Here is a 23,361-nt window from a genome sequence, read left to right as displayed (position 1 = left end):
AGCGGGGCAAAAGTTCAAGTCATATAAGCTTACAGAGAAATTCATAAATTACCCCAAACTCACACGAAATTTAACGAAATTTGGCTGATCGTGCAAAAAAAAGTCACAAACTTTTCACATTTTCACTTAGTTTTGCAAAAAACTGCTTTTTTTGGGCTTTGGGAAATTTTTCTTTTCAACTGCTATTGTTTTCTATCCTGCTTTCTTCAAACAACTGTTATCGTACGAATTTGCTGACAAAGGCTTTATTTGAATACAAAAAAACCTTTCAATTCTTCAATATGATGTTAGCCAAGCAGCTTTAGGTTTTAAAGTTTTTAACTCTAAAAAGGTATTATTCAATCCTATGTTCAAATTTTGGTTTCGTGAGGCTTAGAGAAATGAATCGTTCGCTACAGAAATTTTGAGCAACAATAATCCATATTTTCAAACTAGCAAGCGTCATTTTTTTTTTCAAACGCTAGGTTTTTTTTTAACTTGTCTGCTTCAAAAGGTTTGAATTTCACATTGATCTTGAATCTTAATTGAACTGATACATTTAAATCTTTATCTTGTTTTATAACTTTGAAAAAGTTCTAGTTCAAATCTAAAAGGAAAGGTAAATCCTGATTATAGTCTTGTATTCTATTCAATATCATTAGATTGGGTTGAAATCGTCATCTTGGCAATATAAAACAATAAAATAGATTGAAAGATGAAAGTGACATTTGGTATCTAAGAAAGTTGATCAATCGGTTTTGGACGATTTTTAGGTTTTGATCCACCTCTGTATGAAAGTACGCGACTCGGTTCACAAATATTATCGAAACAAGCATTGTTAAGTTATCTAAATCCCTTATGACTTTTATCTCTCATGAGAAAGGGGCCGTGGCCCCCCTCAAGTCTGATGGCTATTTACGCCCATGAAAACCACCCAGAAAATTCTTTTATGTACCATCATCATAAAATCATAGACATAAAGAGAATACCAGACTAATCGCAAAATTACACTACAAATCTTGTCAAATAACAGCACCTTCATGATTTGTGCAAATTGTCGCGTAATCGATTAGATTCCATGCATTTTCTTCATATGCATGTTTGTATTAATGTTAAGCGTCACTCTGAATATATTGTTCTTTAAGGCTGGTCCACAATGGTGTGAGCGGCAACGCGGCGCGGCAGGTTTTGACAGAAAATGTATGGGTTAACTGTCAAATCTTGCCGCGCCGCGTTGCCGCTCACATCATTGTAGCTCAGCCTTTACGTGTAGAATCACTCAGCACTCTGAATAGAAATTTCTTAACGTGCAGCTTCAGTCATTGCTCATGTTCGAAAGTAGTAAGTACTACATGTTCGAAAAGTTTTTTATTCATACCAAAAGTGTAGTAAACTTTGTGGATTTTGTTTTTGAGTAGATGCTACATGTAGTAAAGTTCAAAGTTTTTTATTCATATCACCCAATGTGATTTAACCACGAATCGAAACAAAACACTTAATTGAGGCGATTTTACACAGGTACAAAAACGTCGTAAGTAACTGAATGAAACGGCTTATCATTTTGTCATACATTTTTTGTGGGAAAAGATAGAAGCAACCTAATATTTGAACGTGAGCTGATTGCATGCAAAATTTAAGCGATGTACACGGTGAACAAATGTTAAAAAGGGGAATCATTTTAAAACAGTTTTAGAAGACAGGTTGTGATTCTTCTAAATTGATTTTCTCAAAACCGTATTAAAGGTACTTACTTCGATTTGAAAAAGTAATCGAGAAACATTGTGCATTTAGATGAGCTTTGCTACTGACAAGAAAAGGAATCGCCTATCTCGATGCGTGGAAAATTTCTCCCAAGAAATGGTCAAGAAAATCACTTTTTTCTGATCGCAGTACGCAGTTGAGAAGAAATGTCACTTCAAAGGGGGCTCTCTGTAGGAAATTTCTTGACCCTTTCAGCCAAGAAATTTCTTTACTTTTCTTGAGCGAAACAACATACTTAGCTTTAGACCAAAGTTAAGAAGAGAAATGATATATCACAGACAAGCAAACGTCACACGCTCACCGTTGTCCGTCGACCACCTTTTTAACTGTCAGTTTAAATATAGTATAGGTGGTCAATCCAGGACCCGCAACGCTCGCATCTGTTGGCCCATCCTCGATCACATTACTGATTCGATGATACCTTGGAAACCATGCTGATGACTGGTTGTTTTCGGGTGTTTCTCAAAGTTTTGGACTTTACTAGCATACTGTGATTATATGATGTCTTTCAATGATACAATGATTCTCAAGCCTGCGGTAGAACTTTGACAGCTGCGGTAGAACTTGGCGGTTACCGCAGGACGGAAAATTTACAAAAGAATCGCAGTAATTAATATTAATATTGCAATTTTTGAGATAATTTTCCGTTCTGCGGTTGAACCAAGGGGTGGATCACTTATTTGATGCACATCAAATGTGCATTGAATTGCATCAAATGCATTTTTTTCGTGATTCACATCAACTTAGCCCTGAGGTTGAAAACTTCATGTTGTTATCATAGTAACGCGTTGTTTGTTATGAAAGTAAAACAGTACGAAAACCTGACGGCCTGGCAAAAATATGTTCTTGATGATGTACTCTTTGGAACATAAAACGTTCAAGCTTCTATGAAACCTTCCGCTGAGAGATTCCACATTCTTCCAATGTAGACCAAACTTACTTTAAGACTTCATTTGTAATATAAATCGATTGTTTAATAAAGTAGAAATCAATTTTTCAATGCTTCAAAGGGAAATTATAATGAAATTCGGTAACTGGGGTCCATTCACAAATTTCATAACGCTAAAAATGACCATTTTCGATACCTACCCACCCCCTCGTAACGCTTTTTGTATGAACATTTTACAAATTTTGTATGAGCCCCCTTCAGCGTTATTAAATTTGTGAATGGGCCCTTGATTTGCCTGAGTGCTGAAAATTGCCGACGCGAGCGCTAAAATGATGTTTTTACCGCAGAATTTTTTTGCGGTTTATTTGGTCTTGAATTTATTAATTATCTGGCAACACTGAAATATATTCACCACCCTGATTATTTACGGCTGCAGCCGTCACACTCAAAATCAAGCGCATTTTCTCAAATTTCGTGATGTTTCTTGTGCATCTACAACTCTTACGTGATTTTCTATTTTTTTAGATATTTAAATCTCTATTAGAGCTTATCAAACTTATAGTTACATTCAGTAGTTTACAATAACCATCGAATGACTGCGTGAGGAATCTCTGCAAAATGCCGAATGTTGTGTTTAAATCTGTGGAAAGCTTCAGCAGTGAAGATCCGGTTTGTTGTTGGATGAAGCGAAAACAATCAGATTTCTGGTTTACTCATTCGCATATGCCTCTTTCAGAACTTCCCCGCTTCCAACCTGTTGGCCAAGGAAGTGCGCAAATGGAAGTGTCGCGACGCAGGGGAAAAGAATGCTTTCATTATTCTGCGTCTGGAAAAGCCGATGACCATTAACGGCATCGACGTGGGAAACGAACATTCAGCTTTCGTTGAAGTCCTAGTGGCGCGAAGTGGTCCAACAAATCCCGAATTCAAGGAAATCCTGTTGACATCTTCGTTCATGACTCCCATCGAGAGCAGGAACTCAACCAATATCAACAGGGTGAGGTGTTTTACCCAGGATGCGCTGATTGAAGCGGTGGCTCGAGGTCAGTGGGACTTGATTAAAATTATCTGCACTCAACCGTTCAACAGCCGGGTTCAATACGGACTTTCCTTCGTGACACTTCATTGTCCTACTGTAGAAAAGAAGCACGATGAAGAACCTCACCTACCTGCGAAGAAGTCACTAGTTCCGGATAAGTTTAAGAGGCAGATTAAGGAAGCGACCGAGAAACAAGAAGAGCCCAAAATAATGAAACTCGGAAGGTTTAACATCCGGGAAGAATCTCCCGATTCTGACGAAGGGAATAATTCTGCCTCGGCGCTTTTTGCTCGCTGGAAGGAAAATCGGAATGGAACTGAGGGAAGTCCGAAAAAGGTTAACAGTCCATCGAATGTAGTTTCGACGGCCGCTGCTATTCGAAATGCCTCCACGCCGGCTGCAGTCAAGAATCGACAGTCTACTCCGGTGGTCAGCAAGAAACCCGTGGCAATAACGCCCAAGACCAAGCCTCGGTTGTTTGACGACGACGACGATGATGAAGAAGTGGCAAAGAAGCCCCTGAATCGGAATCGAGATTCGCTTCTCTACGATAAAGACGATGACAAACCTAACGAAAAACTGGAGAAAAAAATGGCTGAAGATCGCGCCAGAGTTCAACGGGAAAAAGATGTTAAAGACAAAGATAAGCGAGATCGTTCTTTGGCGGAAAAGAAACCCAAGGCGGCTCACGATACATCTGCAGCGAAGTTTAAAGACTTTTTGTTCGAAGACCCTTCAACTGCAGGTAAGGGCGAGAGTCCCGTAAGGACGAGCTCATCTCAGGAAAAAAGACGTCGATCTCGATCTCCTCCAACCGCGGAGAAACCGAAACACAAACGACAAGATCAGCATGATGAATCAAAGTCTGAGGACAAGAAAAAACGTCCCTCGGATTCTCCGGCTAGGAAAGCTGACCCAAGTATTAAGGAAAGAACTGATAGTAGTAAGAAACAAGCGAAACACCATTTGTCGGCTGATGAAGAGGAGGGTGATAGGCGAAAACCGCCGACTTACAAACCGTTTAACAAGCTGCTGGAGCACGTGGTGCTCGTCATCAGCGGGATACAAAATCCGGACAGGGCGAATCTCCGAAACCAAGCGCTGGCCATGGGAGCGAAGTACAAGTCGGACTGGGACTCGAGCTGTACGCATCTCATGTATGTATTGATGATACTGAAGTCGAAATTGTTATGCAGGGCAGCCCAACATACGGCTACCCAAAGATGAGTTTGGGTTGAAGGTCCCTATAGTTGGACTACGTGGTTTATGGGCAACTTCCGAGTCATATAGTTTTGTCAGTTTACGTTGAAAACGATTATTTGTACCAATTCTTAGGCATAATTCTTCTTGTCCAATTTTCGTCAATTTTTCTTATTTTCCATGTTAACTGTAATTGCAGATGCGCCTTCAAGAACACGCCCAAGTACAACCAGGTGCACGGCAAGGGGAAGATAGTGAAAAAGGATTGGATCGAGCGATGTCACGCCCTCCGGAAACGTTTATCGTGGCGAAAGTTTGCCCTGGACTTGAATGACGCCGAGCAAACGGATTCCGAGGGGGAGATCGTTGACATAGCTAAGAAACCAAGTGGATCATCGCCCAGCAAACGAGCAGCCGAAAGGCCCAGCAGCAAAACCGAAGAACAAGTGAGAGAAACGGACGAGGAAGCTCTGGCCCATTACGATCTGGATGACGTAGTGATGGTCGAGGAGAGGATCGAGGACACGGTTGAGGTTTCCGGATCAGATACGGAAGAGGAGATTGAACGAGTGAAGCAAATGCAAAAGAAGACTGCGGAGCAACCTAATGCCATGTATGACAAGAGCACGGAGGACGAAGGAAACCAAAGTATGGCCGACGCTTTTGCCCCGTTGGACTTTTTCAAGGGCAAAGCGTTCTTCATTGACTCCGATGTTGGAGCCGTGGATATAATAAAGTTGGAGCGATATATAAAATTGTATAAAGGGTAAGAACTACAAAGTGCAGGTATAGATACATACATTAGTACTTCAAACAATTTCAGATCTATTACCAAACACGCATCGGAAGCAGATTACGTAGTGACGCGTAACCGCAAGCCTATGGGTGACAGTTTCAAAGGTGAAATAATCAAACCACTCTGGGTGTACGAATGCCACGATATGGAATGTCTCATACCGACTCAGCGATACCAGCCTTAAACATGTAGTTCACGGTCTCACCATTCCAGTTGTTACTCAAGTTCTCTATTTATTAAGTTATCTGTGTTTTTTAACCAATACAAAATCAGTTCGGACACTCAAAATGAATCTTATGCGTCTGACGAATGGAAAGAAAATCCGCTTAAACGATCATTTCAAGTTCCCGGGCGTAGAAAATTGCCTGTTCGGCCAGCTCCTGCGATGGCATCGGGTCTTTCGGCTTCACCAGCTCGCTGATGAAGTGATAGAACCCATCCGAACCGAGCTTCCAGCCTTTCTTCTCAGCAAACTCTTTAACCTCATCCTTGGTTTTAAGATTCAACCTCTTGGCTGCCTCCTGAAGCGAAACCCTCTCGTAGGAGCTCTCCAGACAGGCACCGATTTCGTCGCGAACCGTTTGCAGCAGAATGTCGGTGAAGAAGTTGTACCGCTCAGAAGGGGCATTGCCCTTCGCTTGGAAGATTTTGTTATAGCGTCCCTCCATCAGGTACTGCTCCAAAGCCAGTGGGTGGCGAATGTATTCATTGGATTGGATGATGTCCGCCGGGAGGAGCTCCAGTTCCGTATGAAATTCGGCTACGCGATTCTGTGACAACAGGAACAGCAGATTCATGCCTAGCAGCTGGTATTTGTTCTTCGATTCCCCTAGTTGGTTCCTGAAACGAAATTTAACGAGATCTGTTAAAGAGCGAGAATCATATGGAAAAGAAGGTATTCTTACTTGTAATCGTAATAGTAGCATTTCAGCTGTGAAATATATCGCTCGAAGGCCGGAATATTTTTCGTGGCCACACTGTATTCGACGGCGATTTCAAGGACATCCCGGGCAATCACCAGTTCTTGTTGCGTTGCCGGACTATCACCGGTGGGTAAATAGGATAGTTCAACCAGAGCAATCTGAAAATAAGATAGCATGACAAAATAGGTATTAGAATAGGTAGGGTGCAGAACCACTTGGGCACTTCCATGATTAACTTTGGCATGGGGGAGTTTTCTTGGCCGAATTGTCTGAAGAAGAGTCTACAAGAAGCGCTTCAGTACGACGCATATTGTGACCAAATATGAGCTCTGCAGCTTTTAAAAAACCCCACTGCCGAAGTGAATCAAAAGTGCCAAGAATAGGATTCGGCTTCCTACATTATAGCGTAAACACTATCACAAACGTTGGAGAATATAGTATTCACTACACATTGCATATTTCGCTCAAATTTTGGATAGTTAATTATCTATGCCTCAATGAAGGAGGTAGGGCATGTCATACGCACAAAAATAGGATAGGTCAGGGCAAGATGAGCACCCCTTAGTTTTGTGACCGATTTAATATTTTTTTTTAAATAACGTCATTACTGATAAATTGAAATTCATTCGATTACTATCCCCAGACCGTTATTATCCGAAAAAAAAAAAATCTCCGTCAAATCTGGTCTTACCGGTCGGTTTTAATAGGAAAGCTTCATGTCTGGGCAAAATAATAATCGTAGAGCCCATTTTGAATTTACGCCTTTTTGAGGTATAAGTCCACAAATTCAAAAGAATTTCGTGTTGTTTTTACAATTTTTCATTTACCTTAATTATCAGAAGAAATATACTTTCGAAACTTGATTCATTGATTTGTCGAGTTGTTTGTAATCTCAGGGTTGAATGTCAGTGGCGATTCCCTAACCTCAAATCTACCTGTTCCACGATTAGAAATTCTTGAATTTCAGCAACAAATTTGCATGTAATGAGTAGAGATTTGTTAGAAAGGACGATTTCAATAATTAACTTTTTGATTTATAATCTAAATTTGCCGAAATAGTCATTTTTAGAGTTGTAGAACAGGTAGAAAGTGAGGTTAAGAGTCGCCACTGTTGAATGTAAAGATCGACAAAATTTGGAGTTACGCTACGCTCTTTTCGAGGCTTAACCGTTAGTAGCACTTATTTTAAATAAACATAAAAAAGGAATTCTATTATCTTTAATCATGTACAAACGATAAACTTCTATTACACGTCGTAGATTTTTTTTTTCACAAAAAACTCATTTTTCATAGGCTCAACCGCCACACACTGGGGCAGAATCGAAAAAACGCGGAAACAACCTGTAGTTCTTCGGAATGAAGAGATAGACGTTTGATATCTTCTGCGAAAATGATCCTTTCAACGAGGCCGATGTTTTGAGATGAGGTCTTATTTTTTAGTATTATTCGCATAAATGACTCATATGCCATTTCGGTCAAATGGCAGTTTAGGTGTATGGTTTCTTCGGCAAAGTTGATCGTTATTTTATGCTGAAAATAATTGCTAAAGACGTCAAATTTCCAAGGCCTACTATTTCTGAAATATTGGCATTTTTCATAAAAATGTGCTTAAAATCGAAATTTTTGAGATTTGCTTGTAATTTTTCAATTAAAATACCATATATCACCTACGATTGTCTCAATTATTAATATAAAGCAGGTCTGGTGAAAATTCGATGGTAAAAATAATATTTTGTTTGATATTTTCAGTAAAATTTTCAAAAAACAGGGATATTGCGTATAGGCCATTCTTGCGATCGGGCAAGTTCGGGCAGGTGTTTTCATCGCCATCCACTTACGAAAGGTCAAAATATTCATAACTTATTTTTTCAAGGATATGATATTTGATATATTTTTTTCTATGTGATGTGGAAGTATGCTAAGTTTATAAAGAGGTTAAAAATTAATTTTCTTGACAATGTAATAGTTTTTCAATAAAAACAAAAGTTCAACATAATTATGGGCATTCATGCAGTGTACTGGTAGCTAAATGTACTTATCTATTTGCTTGTATATTTGCTATTCGTTAAAACGCCTTAAGCGTCAGACTCATTATTTCAAAACCATTTCGGTCGAATGTAAATTTAGGTATATGATTTCTTCGGAAAAGTCGATCGTTATTTTAAGTTGCAAACAGTTGCTGTAGATGTCACATTTTCAAAGATGGCAATTTGACCTCTTCAGCTATTGTTTTAAGCTTAAAATAACGATTGACTTTGCCGAAGAAATGATATATCTAAATTTCAATTCGACCGAAATGGTATGATATAATGAGTCTGGCACTTAGGACCTTTTTTCGAATAGTAAATATACAAGCAATGTAAAAAGCAAATAGCTAAGTACATTTAGCTACCAGTAAACTGCAAGAATGCTCATGATTATGCTGAACTTGTGTTTTTATTGGAAAACTTTTACATTGTCAAATAAAATAATTTTTAACCTTTTTATAAACCTAGCATACTTCCAGACCGCATAGAAAAAATATATTAAATATCATATCCTTGAAAAAATAAGGCATGAATGCTCTGACCTTTCGTAAGTGGATGGCGATGAAAACACCTGCCCGAACTTGACCTATCGCAAGAATGGCCTATACGCAATATCCCTGTTTTTTGAAAATTTTACTGAAAATATAGGGGACGGACCTGGTGTAGTGGTTAGAACACTCGCCTCTCACGCCGAGGACCTGGGATCGAATCCCATCCCCGACATAGTCACTTATGACGTAAAAAGTTATAGTGACGACTTCCTTCGGAAGGGAAGTAAAGCCGTTGGTCCCGAGATGAACTAGCCTAGGGCTAAAAATCTCGTTAATAAAGTCAAACCAACCAACCAACTGAAAATATCAAACAAAATATTATTTTTACCATCGAATTTTCACCAGACCTGCTTTATGTTAATAATTGAGATAATCGTAGGTGATATGTGGTATTTTAATTGAAAAATTACAAGCAAAACTCAAAAAAATTCGATTTTAAGCACATTTTTATGAAAAATGCCAATATTTCAAAAACAGTAGGCCTTGGAAATTTGACGTCTTTAGCAATTATTTTCAGCATAAAATAACGATCAACTTTTCCGAAGAAACCATACACCTAAACTGCCATTTGACCGAAATGGCATATTGGTCATTTATGCGAATAAGACTAAAAAATAAGACTTCATCTCAAATCATCGGCCTCATTGAAAGGATAATTTTCGCAGAAGACATCAAACGTCTATCTCTTCATTCCGAAGAACTACAGGTTGTTTCCGCGCTTTTTTGATTCTGCCCCAGTGTGCGCCATAAGACATTACGGAGTCAAATGTATATTATTATAAATCGATTATATTTTTTCATGTCTTATTAGTTTAACTCACCGTTTCAAGATGTTTCATGTTCAGCATAGACCATAGAGCTAACAATTTCAAATATTCAAGATGAACAAATGGCAACAAAATTTGATTTTACTGTAACACTCGGTAGGACTCGATCAAAAAATTAAAACCGGAAAGAAAAAACTTAACAAAGTATAACGGATAGCTACCCACAATAAAAAATGTAATATTGAAATATTATTTGTTGTATGTTTGTGCATTGTTATACAAAATATGTGCTACAAAAAAAAGTTACATGATCAAACTGGTTCCGTAATGCCTTTTTGGTGTTTGAGCCTATGAAATACAAGTAGATTTTAAGAAACCTATATGACATGTAATTGCAGTCTATCTGTGGCAACGTTTGAACATGATTGACGATTAGCGAATGCCTTTTTAATCTATTTAAAATTAGTGAATCTACTGGCAACGCCTCAAAAAGGGCATAACTCTTAATTTTGTAGATCTCCGCCCTGAGGTTACTCACACTTAGACAAACCAAATTCAAACCAAGTGATATGTTTGATCTAATAATTCTTCTTCTTCTTCTTGGCATTAACATCCTCACGGGGACAGTGCCTGCTTTATCAGCGTAGTGATCTTATGAGCACTTCCACAGTTATTAACTGAGAGCTTTCTTTGCCAAAGTTGCCATTTTCGCATTCGTATATCGTGTGGCAGGTACGATGGTACTCTATACCCAGGAAAGGCAAGGAAATTTCTATTACGGAAAGATTCTGGACTGACCGTGAATCGAACCCAGACACCTTCAGCATGGCTTTGCTTTGTAGCCGTGAACTCTAACCACTCGGCTAAGGAAAGGCCCCTAATAATTACGGTTAATGAAAAACCTTCCAAATATAACTGATTTTCTTTAAATTTGTGGAATTATATCTTCAAAAGGGCGTAACTAAATAAATAAATAAACTTCAAAACTGGGCCTATTTTTTTTAGATTTTGCCCTGACATGCTGCTTAGCTATAGAAAACGAGTTCAGATTTGATGGAGATTTTTTTCTGATAAAAACGGCACGGGAAACATCGTGTAAAATAAATTAGGTATAATAAAGAAATGCACTCATTCTGCGTAGATAAAAAGAAGGATCTGTATTCGACCGGGTTTCGTGGTACACTAATACAAATTTTATATTTAGAATTCTCTAGAATGGCTAGCTATCGATTTATTTCGATCATTATTGTGATCGGATGGATCAATGTGTCTCTAATAAATTTTGGGCTGCTGAATCTGATACCGTTCTTAGAAATTTTCCAATACCTCACAATTTTGAGCTACCGGTCGTCAAAGTTTCATAACACACTGATTTCATTAATGTTTACATGAAATTTAAGGTATGATATATCAAACTTTTTAATGATCTTATTCACTTATCATGCGAAGTAGGACTTGAAGTTTAATTTTATATTAATTTGGTTCAAATTTCACGATCAAATTTAGATTAAATCGATTTTTTCAACATGTTTAAAGTCTCCATACAAAATTATCCATTTCTCTTATATGGCAAAATACAATACTTTTCTAAACCATCAAAACAACTTTTTTCTCCATACAAAATTATTCATTTCTCTTATATGGCAAAATACAATACTTTTCTAAACCATCAAAAAACAACTTTTTAGCATCGAAAGTATTAGAAACTTTGTTTATAAGTGTTGTTTAGCCTATGAAGTTTAAATTCTGTGGCAAATTAAACAAATAAATTGCTATACAAACTGACAAAATTGCATGCAAGTTGGCTAAAATCGTCAAATTCTACATTTACAGCGAATACTCAAAACTAGACGTGCTATTATATTTTTGAAAACGGCAATGGCCCAAGTTAGGGTTCACTAATTGGTTTGTTCGCAAACAGTCACTAAAGTCACTTTTTTCAGAAAATTGGTCATTAAAGTCACTATTTTCGTGAAGAATTGAGATGATTTTTCGTAGACATTTACAACGGAAAATAAAAAAAATCTAGCGAAAGTTTTTAAGAAGATTGTAGCAAAATTTAGGAAGCGACTGGGGGATAAATTTTCTGGTCGAAAAATTTGAATAAATTTTGGCGGAAACCAGGACCAATAAATTACTAATTTTCTGCAGTAATCTGCAGCTATAGGAGGAATTTTAACCTGCCTCATGAAAGAACCTCATCATAATTCCTCCGGAAGATTAGCCAGAGATGGTTAGGAATAAAAATTTATATGGTTTATCAGAAACTCGTTCAGGACTTTAAAAGCGAGTCAGTGGTAGAAATCATTTCAGAAATTACATTAGAAATTCCAACAAATAAGCTATATATTTGGTTTGGTTTGGGTTTGGGGATTTGGTATCGGGATCTTCCCAACACGTAACAGATCGTAACAGGATTAAACGGAGGCCTAATCTTGAAGAAAATTACGAAAATTAAATGACCCCGACATCATAATTTCAAACTGATTGAACTTTTTTTTTCTCGGAATGTATTGATAAAAATTCCCACTGCCCTTGTTCGAAGAACGTAACTTAAATAGGGCGTTTTGAACATTCCAGCAGCTCTTATGGCATCAATGAATAGTACACCAGAAAATTTACTACACCGCAGCAGCAGCAACCTGAGTTCGAATCCCGTTCCGAACCTTACTTGAAGAATTAAATACTTGTAGCTTAAATAACGGCAGTGAGAGCATTTTTGTTTATTTTGATTTGGATAACTTTAAATGAGCAAATTTTACAGCGTCATCCACAAAGTATGAATACTCTAAAGTGTTAATAATGCTTGTGCTTTTATGTAGCATTAGCAATGAAAACTGTAGTGAGGCCCTTTTCAACTTTATTTGTACTTAAAAATATAATATTACTCTAATTCAAAATTGTATAGTGCAATGTAAAGCAGAAATAGAGTATTCATATATAGCTTCGCGGTTACTTGGGGTTATTTTTTCAGCGTAGCTTAGTTAAACAACGTGTTGCGAAACTGGCAACCCCGCCAGAGCGAAAGCAGAACGAGCAGGGGGCCGATATGATGGCCATATGGTCTTATCCACTGGTGTACTAAACTGACTCGGTCGAAGAATTTTGACACGGGTCCAGATCACGAAGGGATCATACGGGAGCGTGCCCCGCTCAAGTGTCACAATTCTCAGATCGAGTAAATTTAGTACACCGGTGGATTAGACCATTTTGTTGCCTCTTATCGAATGCAAGCAGCGCTCACCAATATTATTACGCTATAAGCAATGCAGCTGGTGTGGGAAAACGAACCTAGGCACACGCATTTTGTTCGTTATTATTTCCATATCGTAGCTCTCGGTTTGAAATAAAAGTAAGTTTCATATCCATTATCATGAAAATCACAATGAAGTGTTGTTTCCTTCTTCCGGTGTCGATTCTCATAATCATAAGAACAATTATCACGATGATAACATTTCGAAGAACAAGTTTCCAAATAATATCGATGCGCGGGATAGATGGCTAAATGCCATTGCGAACGCGGATTAAACCACTGACAAGTAAACCGAAGACTTTCATTGCACATTCTCACATACCAGCTTTGCGCAGTTTTTGTCTTGTTTGGCGCATTTTGTCCCATTTTCACTCATACGGAAGGTAATCATTCAACAAATATATGAGTGTGCGTGAGAATATCAACTGGAGTATAAATTTATGCTCCCGATTCGCGTCTACGAAAGTAATTACCACAGTTGACCCTATGCGTGAAGCTCCGATTATTTTACCTGGCAAAGCATAGGAAGTCAATTTTCAAATGCTTCTAAAAAATTCAAAACACTTTTTAATTAAATTCTGTTAAGTGTACGGGGTTAGACTATTGATCAACTATAGAATCAGCAGCATATTGAGAAAAAATATAAAACTCAAAATTATATGCCTATAGTGTAGCCCATCAAAAGTATATCAACATATACTGAAAAGATTTTAAATAACTATTGTAGTTAATTTTATATGAGCATTTGAAATTTCGCTTCCTATACCTTGCCGGGTAAAATTTTCGACACTTCACGCATCGAGCAAACTTTTCCCAGATGGCAGCACCGTACCTTCGTACCTTCGAATAAGAAGGCACAACAAGACCTGTCAAATACCATAGTGAAAAACTATGATGCCATCTCTCTGAGAACGAGCGAACGTCAGACGGAACGGTAGAACAAATCTCGATTACTTTTTCAAATCGACGTAAGTAACTTTCATACGGTTTTGAGAAAATTAATTCAGAAGAATCACAACCTGTCTTCTAAAACTGTTTTAAAATGAATCACCTTTTTAACATTTTTTCGCAGTGTACACCACTTATATTTTGCATACAATCAGCTCGGGTTCAAAAATTACGTAGTTTCTATTATTTCCCAAAAAAAATAATTATACAAAATGATAAGCCGTTTCATCAAGTTACTTTCGACGTTTTTCTATCAGTGTAAAATCGGCTCAAGTAGTGTTTTGTTTTGATTCGTGGTTAAGTCACTTTGTCTCTCCATACAGCGGGGCGGCGAAAGTAGTGGATAGGTTGCGAAAGTTGAAAATCTTACTTTCGTCGTTTTGTAAATCCGGAAATTAAACGTTCTAAAAGTGAAAAGTTGAGTTGGTACAGAGCGGTACGTGTAGAATTCCACCTGCTTAACACGTAGGATCGATAAAGTAAGTTTGTATACTTTTTGACTTGAGTCTGTATGAATAAGTTTTCGAGAAATGTAGAAACGTCAAGTATAGATTACCCAGGAAAAGTACCTATACGTATCGATGCAATGACGATGTGATTTCTAGTGCGTGGCACAAATTTATATTATATCTTGAAAATTTACATTATAAAGCGTATAATTTAGATTTTCGGAAGCATAAGTGGCAGGTGTGTAATGCACAGGTGGATGTGAAGTGGATAAGTGAATTTATACACGATTTTGGTGAATTTTAGGTCTTAGGTTTTGACCACATATCACCACAAGAATTCTAATTTACGCTGGACACTCAGAAGTAGTGATTCTTTATAGAGAGATAAGCGGAAGTAAAATGGAATGATTTGGCAACAGACCAGCAGCGCTGATTTTGCTCTGCGTCGAGAATAATATTGCTACACGGACATGACTTCCTCATTGCTAAAAAGTGTATTTTGTTTCGTTATTGATCTTTGAGCTACATATCCAGCCGAAAAAATCAACAATTAAAAATCACATTGACAAAAATTTAAAAAGAAAAATATTTATTTTTTTTTGCTTCATGTAAAATTACTTTTACCGAAATAATTTCAAGTGGATTACATTACTCCTCAAGAAAAGTTCAAAACAAACATAACGCATGTTCGTTTGGCTCACACTTTGACAGCTCTCGCTGCTCGATTGGCTCAAACTTTGACAGAAATGTCAGCTTCCGCGAATCTCTCTTATAAAGGATTACTACTCAGAAGTAGTTTATAGCCAAATTACCGTGTTCAATTAAAGGAGTGAGGTTTTTTATATTTGTATAATTTTCTAAATTACCTAATTCAATATTTCATTTGTAGCAGGTGAAAACCATTTAAAGTTAAAAGGAAAGCTATTGTTAGGAATATTCTTCGAATTCGATAAATACACTGAAATTGTAAGTGATAACTTTAACTATACCAAATGATCTCCAATCAGTAATAAATAATTATCTTTTAGCTTGTAGCTGCTGCTAATGAGAATCAGCGTTTTATTCAAATATTCCTCAACACAACGTGTAAATCCATTATAGTGCTAAGTAACCGCAAGCTAAACATTGGTTACAAATGGCAGAGATCGAGAAATTAATCAAGACTTCATAATTTTCCACAATCAACCTATCACAGAAGAAGAGCCTAAAGGTATTAACATAATTTCAAACCTTCCTAAAAATACCCTATAATAGTTTCCCCATCTATTATTTCAATAATTTATAATCTTCAGAGTTTTCTTGCGGCTCTCTATTAAGTTTATGAAAATTTGTGGTAGTAATTTATCAAGACGTTTATTTTATTGAGAGGTCTCTTTTCTTATTTTTTGAGGAACATATGAAGAAATTACTTTAGAAACATTGAATCATCTTGAAGTGGTGATTGAAACGTAATGGTTGGAACTAAGAAACTTATATTCAGGTCTTTACAGGACAAAGGTTGGATTGGGAATGATCAGAATTTTGACTTGTTAGTTTGTCTAAACAATTGGGTAACTAGGGAGATGTGTTGATCGGTAACTAGATTAAACTCAAAAAGGATGATTACTTCGATCTTCAACACCCCCTCGTAATCAGCCTAACCTAAAAAAAGTACTACATATATCTCTACTTTACAGAATCGAACATTGTTGACGACGATCTCTTCAATTGGGTTTATAAGCTGGGATACCAAAACCATTTCCGATTCCATGTATCCATTTTGGCTTCTTGTTATCCGGTGATCTTTTCACGTGAATATACCAGTATGCTAGTAACGAGTTGTCGAACGACGCTTTCATAACTTTCAAGCGTGTTGATTCGTCAGCTTAAGCATTATTTCCAGGGAATACCAAAACCACATCCGGATGAGGGCAGGTTACTTCCAAGCGTTTCGCAGACCACTGATGCACTGCTCTCGATCTTGATGCAAGTAAAACGCAACTGGAACGTCTTGAGCAGAATCCTCAATTGATTGAAGTTGATTTTCTTTCGTCACCACACCGTCGGAACAAACGCTTCCTTGATCTTCTTCGAAAATTTCCCCCTCTTCCAGCATCAACTAGATTCATTTTGTCATCAGGAACCATCTCCATCGCCGCTTGATCTTTCATCCTTGAATGGTCTAGCTGCCGGCTCCAAGAACTAGCGTTTTCCTCGGTGCACATTTCTTCTCCATATAACGTCCATCTCGTACAAATCGTCACTAATGGGACACACGCCAATAGTATCGCCATTGAAACTTATCTCAGCCGTTGTTGCTTCAAACGTTACCTTTATTTCAGCTTTTGCCATCATCTTCACCGATAGCAGATTCGCTCGTACATCCGAAACGTATACAGTACGTTGTCGATTGTACACGTTACTCCCCGGCTGCTGGTTCCTTCAATTCGTCCTCTATGCCATGCAATTAACGATTGATTGTCCTTTGCCACAGAAATAACAACAGGTTGCTTCAATTTCTCCAAGGAAACAAAATATTCCTGCCGATTCACTAGCTGATAACTAGCACCGGAGTCCTGATTGAAGGTAACTGTTCTTCGGCTACTGCTATCCGTCGACTTAAGGCTCATGAACGCAACTGCTTTTCTGTTGGCCGTCACATTCGCTTCCGCTCGTAGTTCGCTTCTGCAGTCCTTCACTTTATGGCCCTTTTTGTTACATCGATGACATCGTCCCAGGAACTTATCGCTTCGTTCTTCAAACCATGCCTTCTGCTGATTTCCAACGAACGCGAACGGCTCCTTCTGATTTACTTCGGTTATTCGATCAGATTTCTTCATTTCTTCCGCTAATAATCTCTCTCTGACGACACCCAGGCAGTGTTGCCACATTTCTATCTGTACCGAAGGCTCAAAAATCTTTTTTATCTGTACCAGAGATTCTAAAAATCTGTACCCAAAATCTGTACCACACCCAACATAAAATTTGCAAAGAAACCCTAAAAATCCTGAATAATTTGGGAATTTAGCACAGTTTAAATTGAAATAATTTCACCTATTACACACTTAGATTTTATTTCGTTGTTCGGTAAATTTTGTTACCGAAAACGTGCTGTAAATAAATATTCAACTGATGTTTCGGTATTCCAAACAAGCTTTACCGAAAAACCGTACACAATTAGAAAAAATCAAAGGATGTTTGCTTGTTTTCACCGCAGTCGTTATTTCATTTACCGAAAAACTTGTAAATCGTTTAGATTCACCGTAGTCAGTAAAAGTTTACCGTACTTCGGTATCTAGTGCTACAGCGCTTTACCGAACAAATGGTAATTTGAGATTTTCAGACCGCCATGTTTATTTGTGCAAGCAAGAACTGTGAGAATGGAAAATGCACTGTCGAGCATCGTCCAAGGTAAATAAATCGAATAATTGTTATCGCAGAATTATCTAAATTGTAATTTTTCTAGACTGAACCCATCCAAAATGGAATCGGCACCATTGTTGTCCGCTAGAAGGGCTGAATAACGGCAAACGTCCCACAAGATTCGGCGGTGGAGTGGCGATAGAGTGGATAATTATGGCGGTGAATTTGCAGCTTGCCTTTGGGTTGATCGTGGCTAACAGTGAAATTATATTGATAAAAAAAATAAACATGTTGAACCGAATAAATAAACGATCTAGGAATGAATTAGGTTGTTTCTTTATCATAATGAATTGCCATAATAATTTTGTTTTTGATCATCCTATCCAATTCTGACTGCCTGCAAATATGAACAATGCGTTCGGTAATTAATTTCACAAATCCTTCGGTAATAATTAACGAACGATTTGTAATATTTTGACAACTGCGTTTTGACTCCAATTACGGATTGCTCGGTTGTTCTTAACTTTACCGGAAGCATTACCGAACGCTCAGCGGTTTATATTTCGGTAAAAAAATTACCGGAGTCGGTGATATTTTCTAAGTGTGTATATAATTATTTTTTAATTTTATGGAAACAGTATATCTCAATAATAGTTTTGTGGAAATAAGTTCCGAATTTCACGCATCTCTTCAATGTTGTGTTACGAAAATCGCCTATTCCAAAAATCTGTACCAATCTGTACTTTTTCGTGAAAATCTGTAATCTGTACCGTACAGAATCTGTACCAAAAACTATCAGAAAATCTGTACCTTTCCAGATAAATCTGTACTTGTGGCAACACTGCACCCAGGGTCAGGTTTTCCTCTCTTAAGTTTTCCAACGCTGTAACTAAAGGGTCGTAGCTCTCCGGAAGGGTAACGAAAAGCTGCGACACCAGATCACTGTCTTGAAGTTTCGCTCCAGCAAATTTGAGTTTCCGGATCAGTTCGTCAAAAATCTTCAGATGGTCCTTGATACCTTGATCGATGCATCTTCTGCCATCTTGAGCTTTGCGAGTTGCTTGCGTATCAGTGTCTGCGAGGAAACCGACTTCTTGGCGTAGATTCCCTCCAAAGTGGTCCAGATGTCCTTCGCTGTTTCCTTCTCCCGGATAACATCCAACAAGTCGTCGTGGATAAATGAAATTATGAGGTTCACAGCCTTCCCGTCCATCTCTTGAAATTTCGGAAGTTCGACTTCGACGGTTGGCGCATCCTTCTTGATCGCGTCCAGCAATCCGGTCGACTTCAGTAACTTCTCGACTCTAAATTTCCAGTTCTCGAATCCGGCATCGGTGAACTGCGGAATCCCGTATACCAATTCTCTGCGCGTAGGGTCCATAACCTCTTGAAGTGGTGATTGAAACGCAATGGTTGGAACTAAGAAACTTATATTTAGGTCTTTACAGGACGAAGGTTGGATTGGGAATGAACAGAATTTTCACTTGTTAGTTTGTCTAAATAATAGTTACCCTAGGGATCATTTTTTCTAGATTGATTCCTCGTAATTTCATTATGACCTGCACATATTTCTTTATGGAGTCTTTCAGAAATTACTACAGATATATGTATCACAAAATTCCTTCAGAGATTCCGTATGGAGTTTTTCTTTACAATTTTTAGCGATTGCTGCAGAAACATTTGCACAGATTTCCCTAGTGAACTTCCAGTTTCCAATAGATTCGGCAGAAATTTATCCATGTTTTGTCCCGGAATTTCTTGCACCAATTTATCAAGGGGCTTAGCTTAGAAATTTTCTGGTGATTCATTCAAGCAAATCAAGATATTCGTTAATAAATGTGTTTAGAATATGTTTTCCGAAATTTCCCGATGAAAGATTCTTATGAATAATTACTAAACTGCCCATACTCGCAATACAGTCCCATTAGAAAAATCGTCATGTTGAGAAAAACGCTTCTAAACATATTTGCAAATATGTTCGTTCCATCACTGCTGGTAGCAATAAATCGTGGTAACATTGCTCTACACACTATCATTACAATATCATAAAATCGTCAACAACTGTAACACGGTTAAAATGGCTGTTTTTGAAGTCCAAATCTGGAACACAAGTCAATGGGACTCGTTATATGAGTACTTCTCTAGCCAACCGCAAATATACCCGCATACCAGTCCCATTCCTTAGGACTCGCTTACTTTGTTATCACGCACGTTGACACATTAATATTGAAGTTTACAATGGACCACGGGTTCACTAATTTGACGTTTGAGTGGTGCCGAATTCACTGGTTCCCATGGTCACGTAAATAACACGGCACCGCTCAAACGTCAAATAGTGAACTCGTGCATCAGTCCATTGATCACAAGGAATTTTGCCTTCGCAAGTTTCAATTGCAAATTTACTTCGAAGTACTATGCGGTGGTAGGTACAGGTCGGACTCGATTATCCGGAGACTCGATTATCCGGGGACTCGATTATCCGGGATTCGATTATCCGGAATTTTAGACTCGATTATCCGGAATTCATTTTTTGATGTTCTTGTTTTTCAATTTTTATGCATAAATCTGATATAATTTGATATTGCAATATACAATATGGATGGTTTTGCAGTTTTGAACGTATTTAAGAAAAGGAGAGTTTGAAAACGTGTTTTTTTGTGTATGCTGGTCTAATTTTGTTTATTTTTGTAAAGACCCCTACTGTTCCTAGAAATAATTTCTGGCTACGCCACCGCATCATATAAATAAAACAATGAAAAAAGATAATATTTAAATTCTTTTATCGAAGATTTAAATTTTTTCTTAGTGATTCGATTATCCGGAAGATTCGATTATCCGGAATGAAAAAAAAATTGATACTCCGGATAATCGAGTCCGACCTGTACTCTACTTTATTCAATGATAGTGTTGAAAATTTGATTTATCTGTTTCTATCGGCAGCTTGGTTGAGACCATCCATAGCACAGAAACGTTGGACTTGAACCATACCGAGGAATATAACTAATAGAGCAAGTTTTAGATCTTTATGACGACAATCGCTTTGAACTTGCGATTTCCCATATGTGGATGATACTTTTGTGTGCCCAGAACCATCCTTTTTCGGCATTAGATGTTATAGGTATGTAGGTACTCCGTACGACTATGAAAATGCTGTCGATGATACTAATGGCAATGTGCGCGAAAAGCCTCCCCTTTCATACCGATAAAACTTGAGCCTGCCGGAGATTTCGTTTCGTTTCGTTTCGAGATTTCGTATCCAAATAAATTGATAATTGGCCAAACCTTGTTTCAAAGAGAATCTATTTTGTTTGTTTTTTAAGCCTCGCACAGATAATATACTTTTAGTCGTGGTTCTACTACTTATCGCAACAGAAGTCACTCTAGAAAACTTTCATGTCAAGCTAGAATAAGTATTTTTTGTGTATAACATGGTTTTAATCAGTATAGTTTGTATTATTCATTCTTTTAATGAAATGAAAACCACGACACAAGATTACAAAAAATATTATCAAAATGGGTTTGTTTCAATTTCGTCACGATCAATTAATGGGACTGTTATGCGGGTATTCTCAATATGGGACGCACATGGTTTGGTATTTTTTCCACATTTTGTCCATACAAAGATTCAATTTTAAGCATGATTTTGGGAAGTACACTAAAAATAAACATCATTCACGGAGCTAACTCAAAAATGAATAAAATTAATATGGGACTGTTATGCGAGTATGGGCAGTAAAGCGTCAATTAAAAAGAATCTTTAAACTAAATTTCTAAGGAACTCTGAAGGTATGCTTTAAACAATCGCAGAAGTTTCTGAGGAACCGTTGGAAAAACTAATGGGAAGTGTTCCTGATTGGTACCCTTGAAGAGATGAATCTTTAGAGGAATATCTGATGAAATTGCGGAAAAAAATGTTGGAATGTTCCAAAGAACGTTTATTCGGAAAAAAAATAATCATTTCAGCATAAAAAAAAATATTTTTTTTAACGGATTTTTGAATGGCCCTTAGAAAATATTGTATTAATCTTAGTATGTAGTATTCAGTATTTAGTATTTATTTCATTTAAACTTAACGTAAGCCTGTCGGTTATACCATTTTTCAGGTCAAGGAAACAACAATTGATATTGCAACTTTTAGAAAATAACAATTACCTAGGTATTAAGAGGTAATTGTAATTTTCTAAAAGTTGGTCTTAGTTGGATTTTTCAAAAAATCCCTGCATAATTTTTTGAAGGATTCCTAAAAAAATTTGTTTGGATAAAAATAAACTATATTCCTGAAAAAATATAGGGATAATTTTCCCTAGAAATCAAAAGATTCCTTCCATAATTCCCAGACTTCGGTAGAACTACCGAGACATCGATATGCTTGGCTATCCTCGCATCTCTTCACACACCTGGCTATGTCCTTCCAAGTACATAACAAAATATGAGAATCATTTCGCAAAGGACGAGTGAATCGCCAGAAACCAACCTTCAATTTGTCCAGCAGCGATCCGCACAGCTTCATGTTCACGGGAGTTTTAGTCCACTCGGTACGCAACTGCTTGTACAGGGCAACCACGTTATCCATCTTCGGGCGGTAGCTTTTCGAGGGAGATCTGGAACCGTGGGCCACGAAACCGGTAGGTAGTCTTCGAAATAGGCTAAAAATTGAGCGAAATTCACGATTTAAGGTCACACAATCCGGAGTAATCCGTAAACACAATGAACAGTGAAGCAAAACTACAAAATTGAAGTGTCATGACAAGCCGATGCTCAAATGACAGAGTTGTCATAATGCTATTCGCAGTGGCACAGTACTGCTGTAATGAGGTTTTAAACCCTTTCCAACATTTTGGAAAGCAGACTTGGAAATCGTAAAAGAATGTCCAACAATAATTTACCTGTTGAAATTAAAATTGAACAACTTCAATACTTTAACATCCATTTTGAGGGTTTTTAAAAAATAGGACACGTCAGAAACTTATGAAATTTTCCACTCAGTTTATAATTTTGAAAAATTTGCATGCTAACATTCACCGCCGGCTGAGATCTTTCCAAAGCCCATCCAACCATTTTTCTAGACGCACCTTGCGCTTGCCGTCGCGCGTGGTTCGATGGCTTTGATTGGCCCGTGATTAATTGCAGCGGCACGCTCGTGGGCCGGATTTTGCGTTCGATTTGAAATGGCGCACTTTCCCTCCGCGACCGAACGGGAGCGCCACTGTTCGGATGATTTTCGTCTCTCGAACGCCATCTTGAATTTTGAAATCAGACTTCGAGACCATGGTGTTTATGTGGAAGGGATAATTTTTCGTCAGTTTCTGTTTGTGTGCGTGAGATTCCGCTGACGTCAGACTGCATTTTCAGTGCAAAACTCCACTGATGACGTCAAACGTTGTAGATGTGTGCGAAGTACGATCGCATTATTTTGTGCGGTTGATGGCGTACCTCT

The 23,361-nt window shown here is 37.7% G+C and overlaps 2 protein-coding genes and 1 long non-coding RNA gene across 3 annotated transcripts; 2 read left to right on the top strand and 1 right to left on the bottom strand.

Moving 5' to 3' along the window:
* The first annotated feature begins 3,047 nt into the window (after positions 1-3,047).
* Positions 3,048-5,952, top strand: LOC5576096 (DNA repair protein XRCC1). The gene is made up of 4 exons (XM_021848516.1): positions 3,048-3,298; positions 3,366-4,825; positions 5,068-5,634; positions 5,692-5,952. Exons 1-4 carry the CDS (start codon positions 3,248-3,250, stop codon positions 5,846-5,848), a joined length of 2,235 nt encoding a protein of 744 aa, XP_021704208.1. The 5' UTR covers positions 3,048-3,247; the 3' UTR covers positions 5,849-5,952.
* On the bottom strand, positions 5,872-22,674 carry LOC5576100 (26S proteasome non-ATPase regulatory subunit 8). Its single transcript, XM_001662395.2, has 3 exons — positions 22,399-22,674; positions 6,570-6,745; positions 5,872-6,504 (listed from the first exon to the last, which is right to left on the bottom strand). The coding sequence occupies exons 1-3, from the start codon at positions 22,495-22,497 to the stop codon at positions 5,991-5,993; spliced, it is 789 nt and encodes a 262-aa protein (XP_001662445.1). The 5' UTR covers positions 22,498-22,674; the 3' UTR covers positions 5,872-5,990.
* Positions 15,291-18,686, top strand: LOC110677649. Its single transcript, XR_002501097.1, has 3 exons — positions 15,291-15,411; positions 15,472-17,972; positions 18,028-18,686. It is a non-coding gene; the product is annotated as an uncharacterized LOC110677649 (long non-coding RNA).
* Positions 22,675-23,361: the final 687 nt, after the last annotated feature.

The sequence above is a fragment of the Aedes aegypti genome, chromosome 3 (genome assembly GCF_002204515.2).
Source record: "Aedes aegypti strain LVP_AGWG chromosome 3, AaegL5.0 Primary Assembly, whole genome shotgun sequence".
In the NCBI taxonomy this organism is placed as follows: Eukaryota; Metazoa; Arthropoda; class Insecta; order Diptera; family Culicidae; genus Aedes; species Aedes aegypti.
The sequence above is the reverse complement of the archived record's forward strand: the minus strand, read 5'-3'. Positions and strand labels throughout refer to the sequence as shown.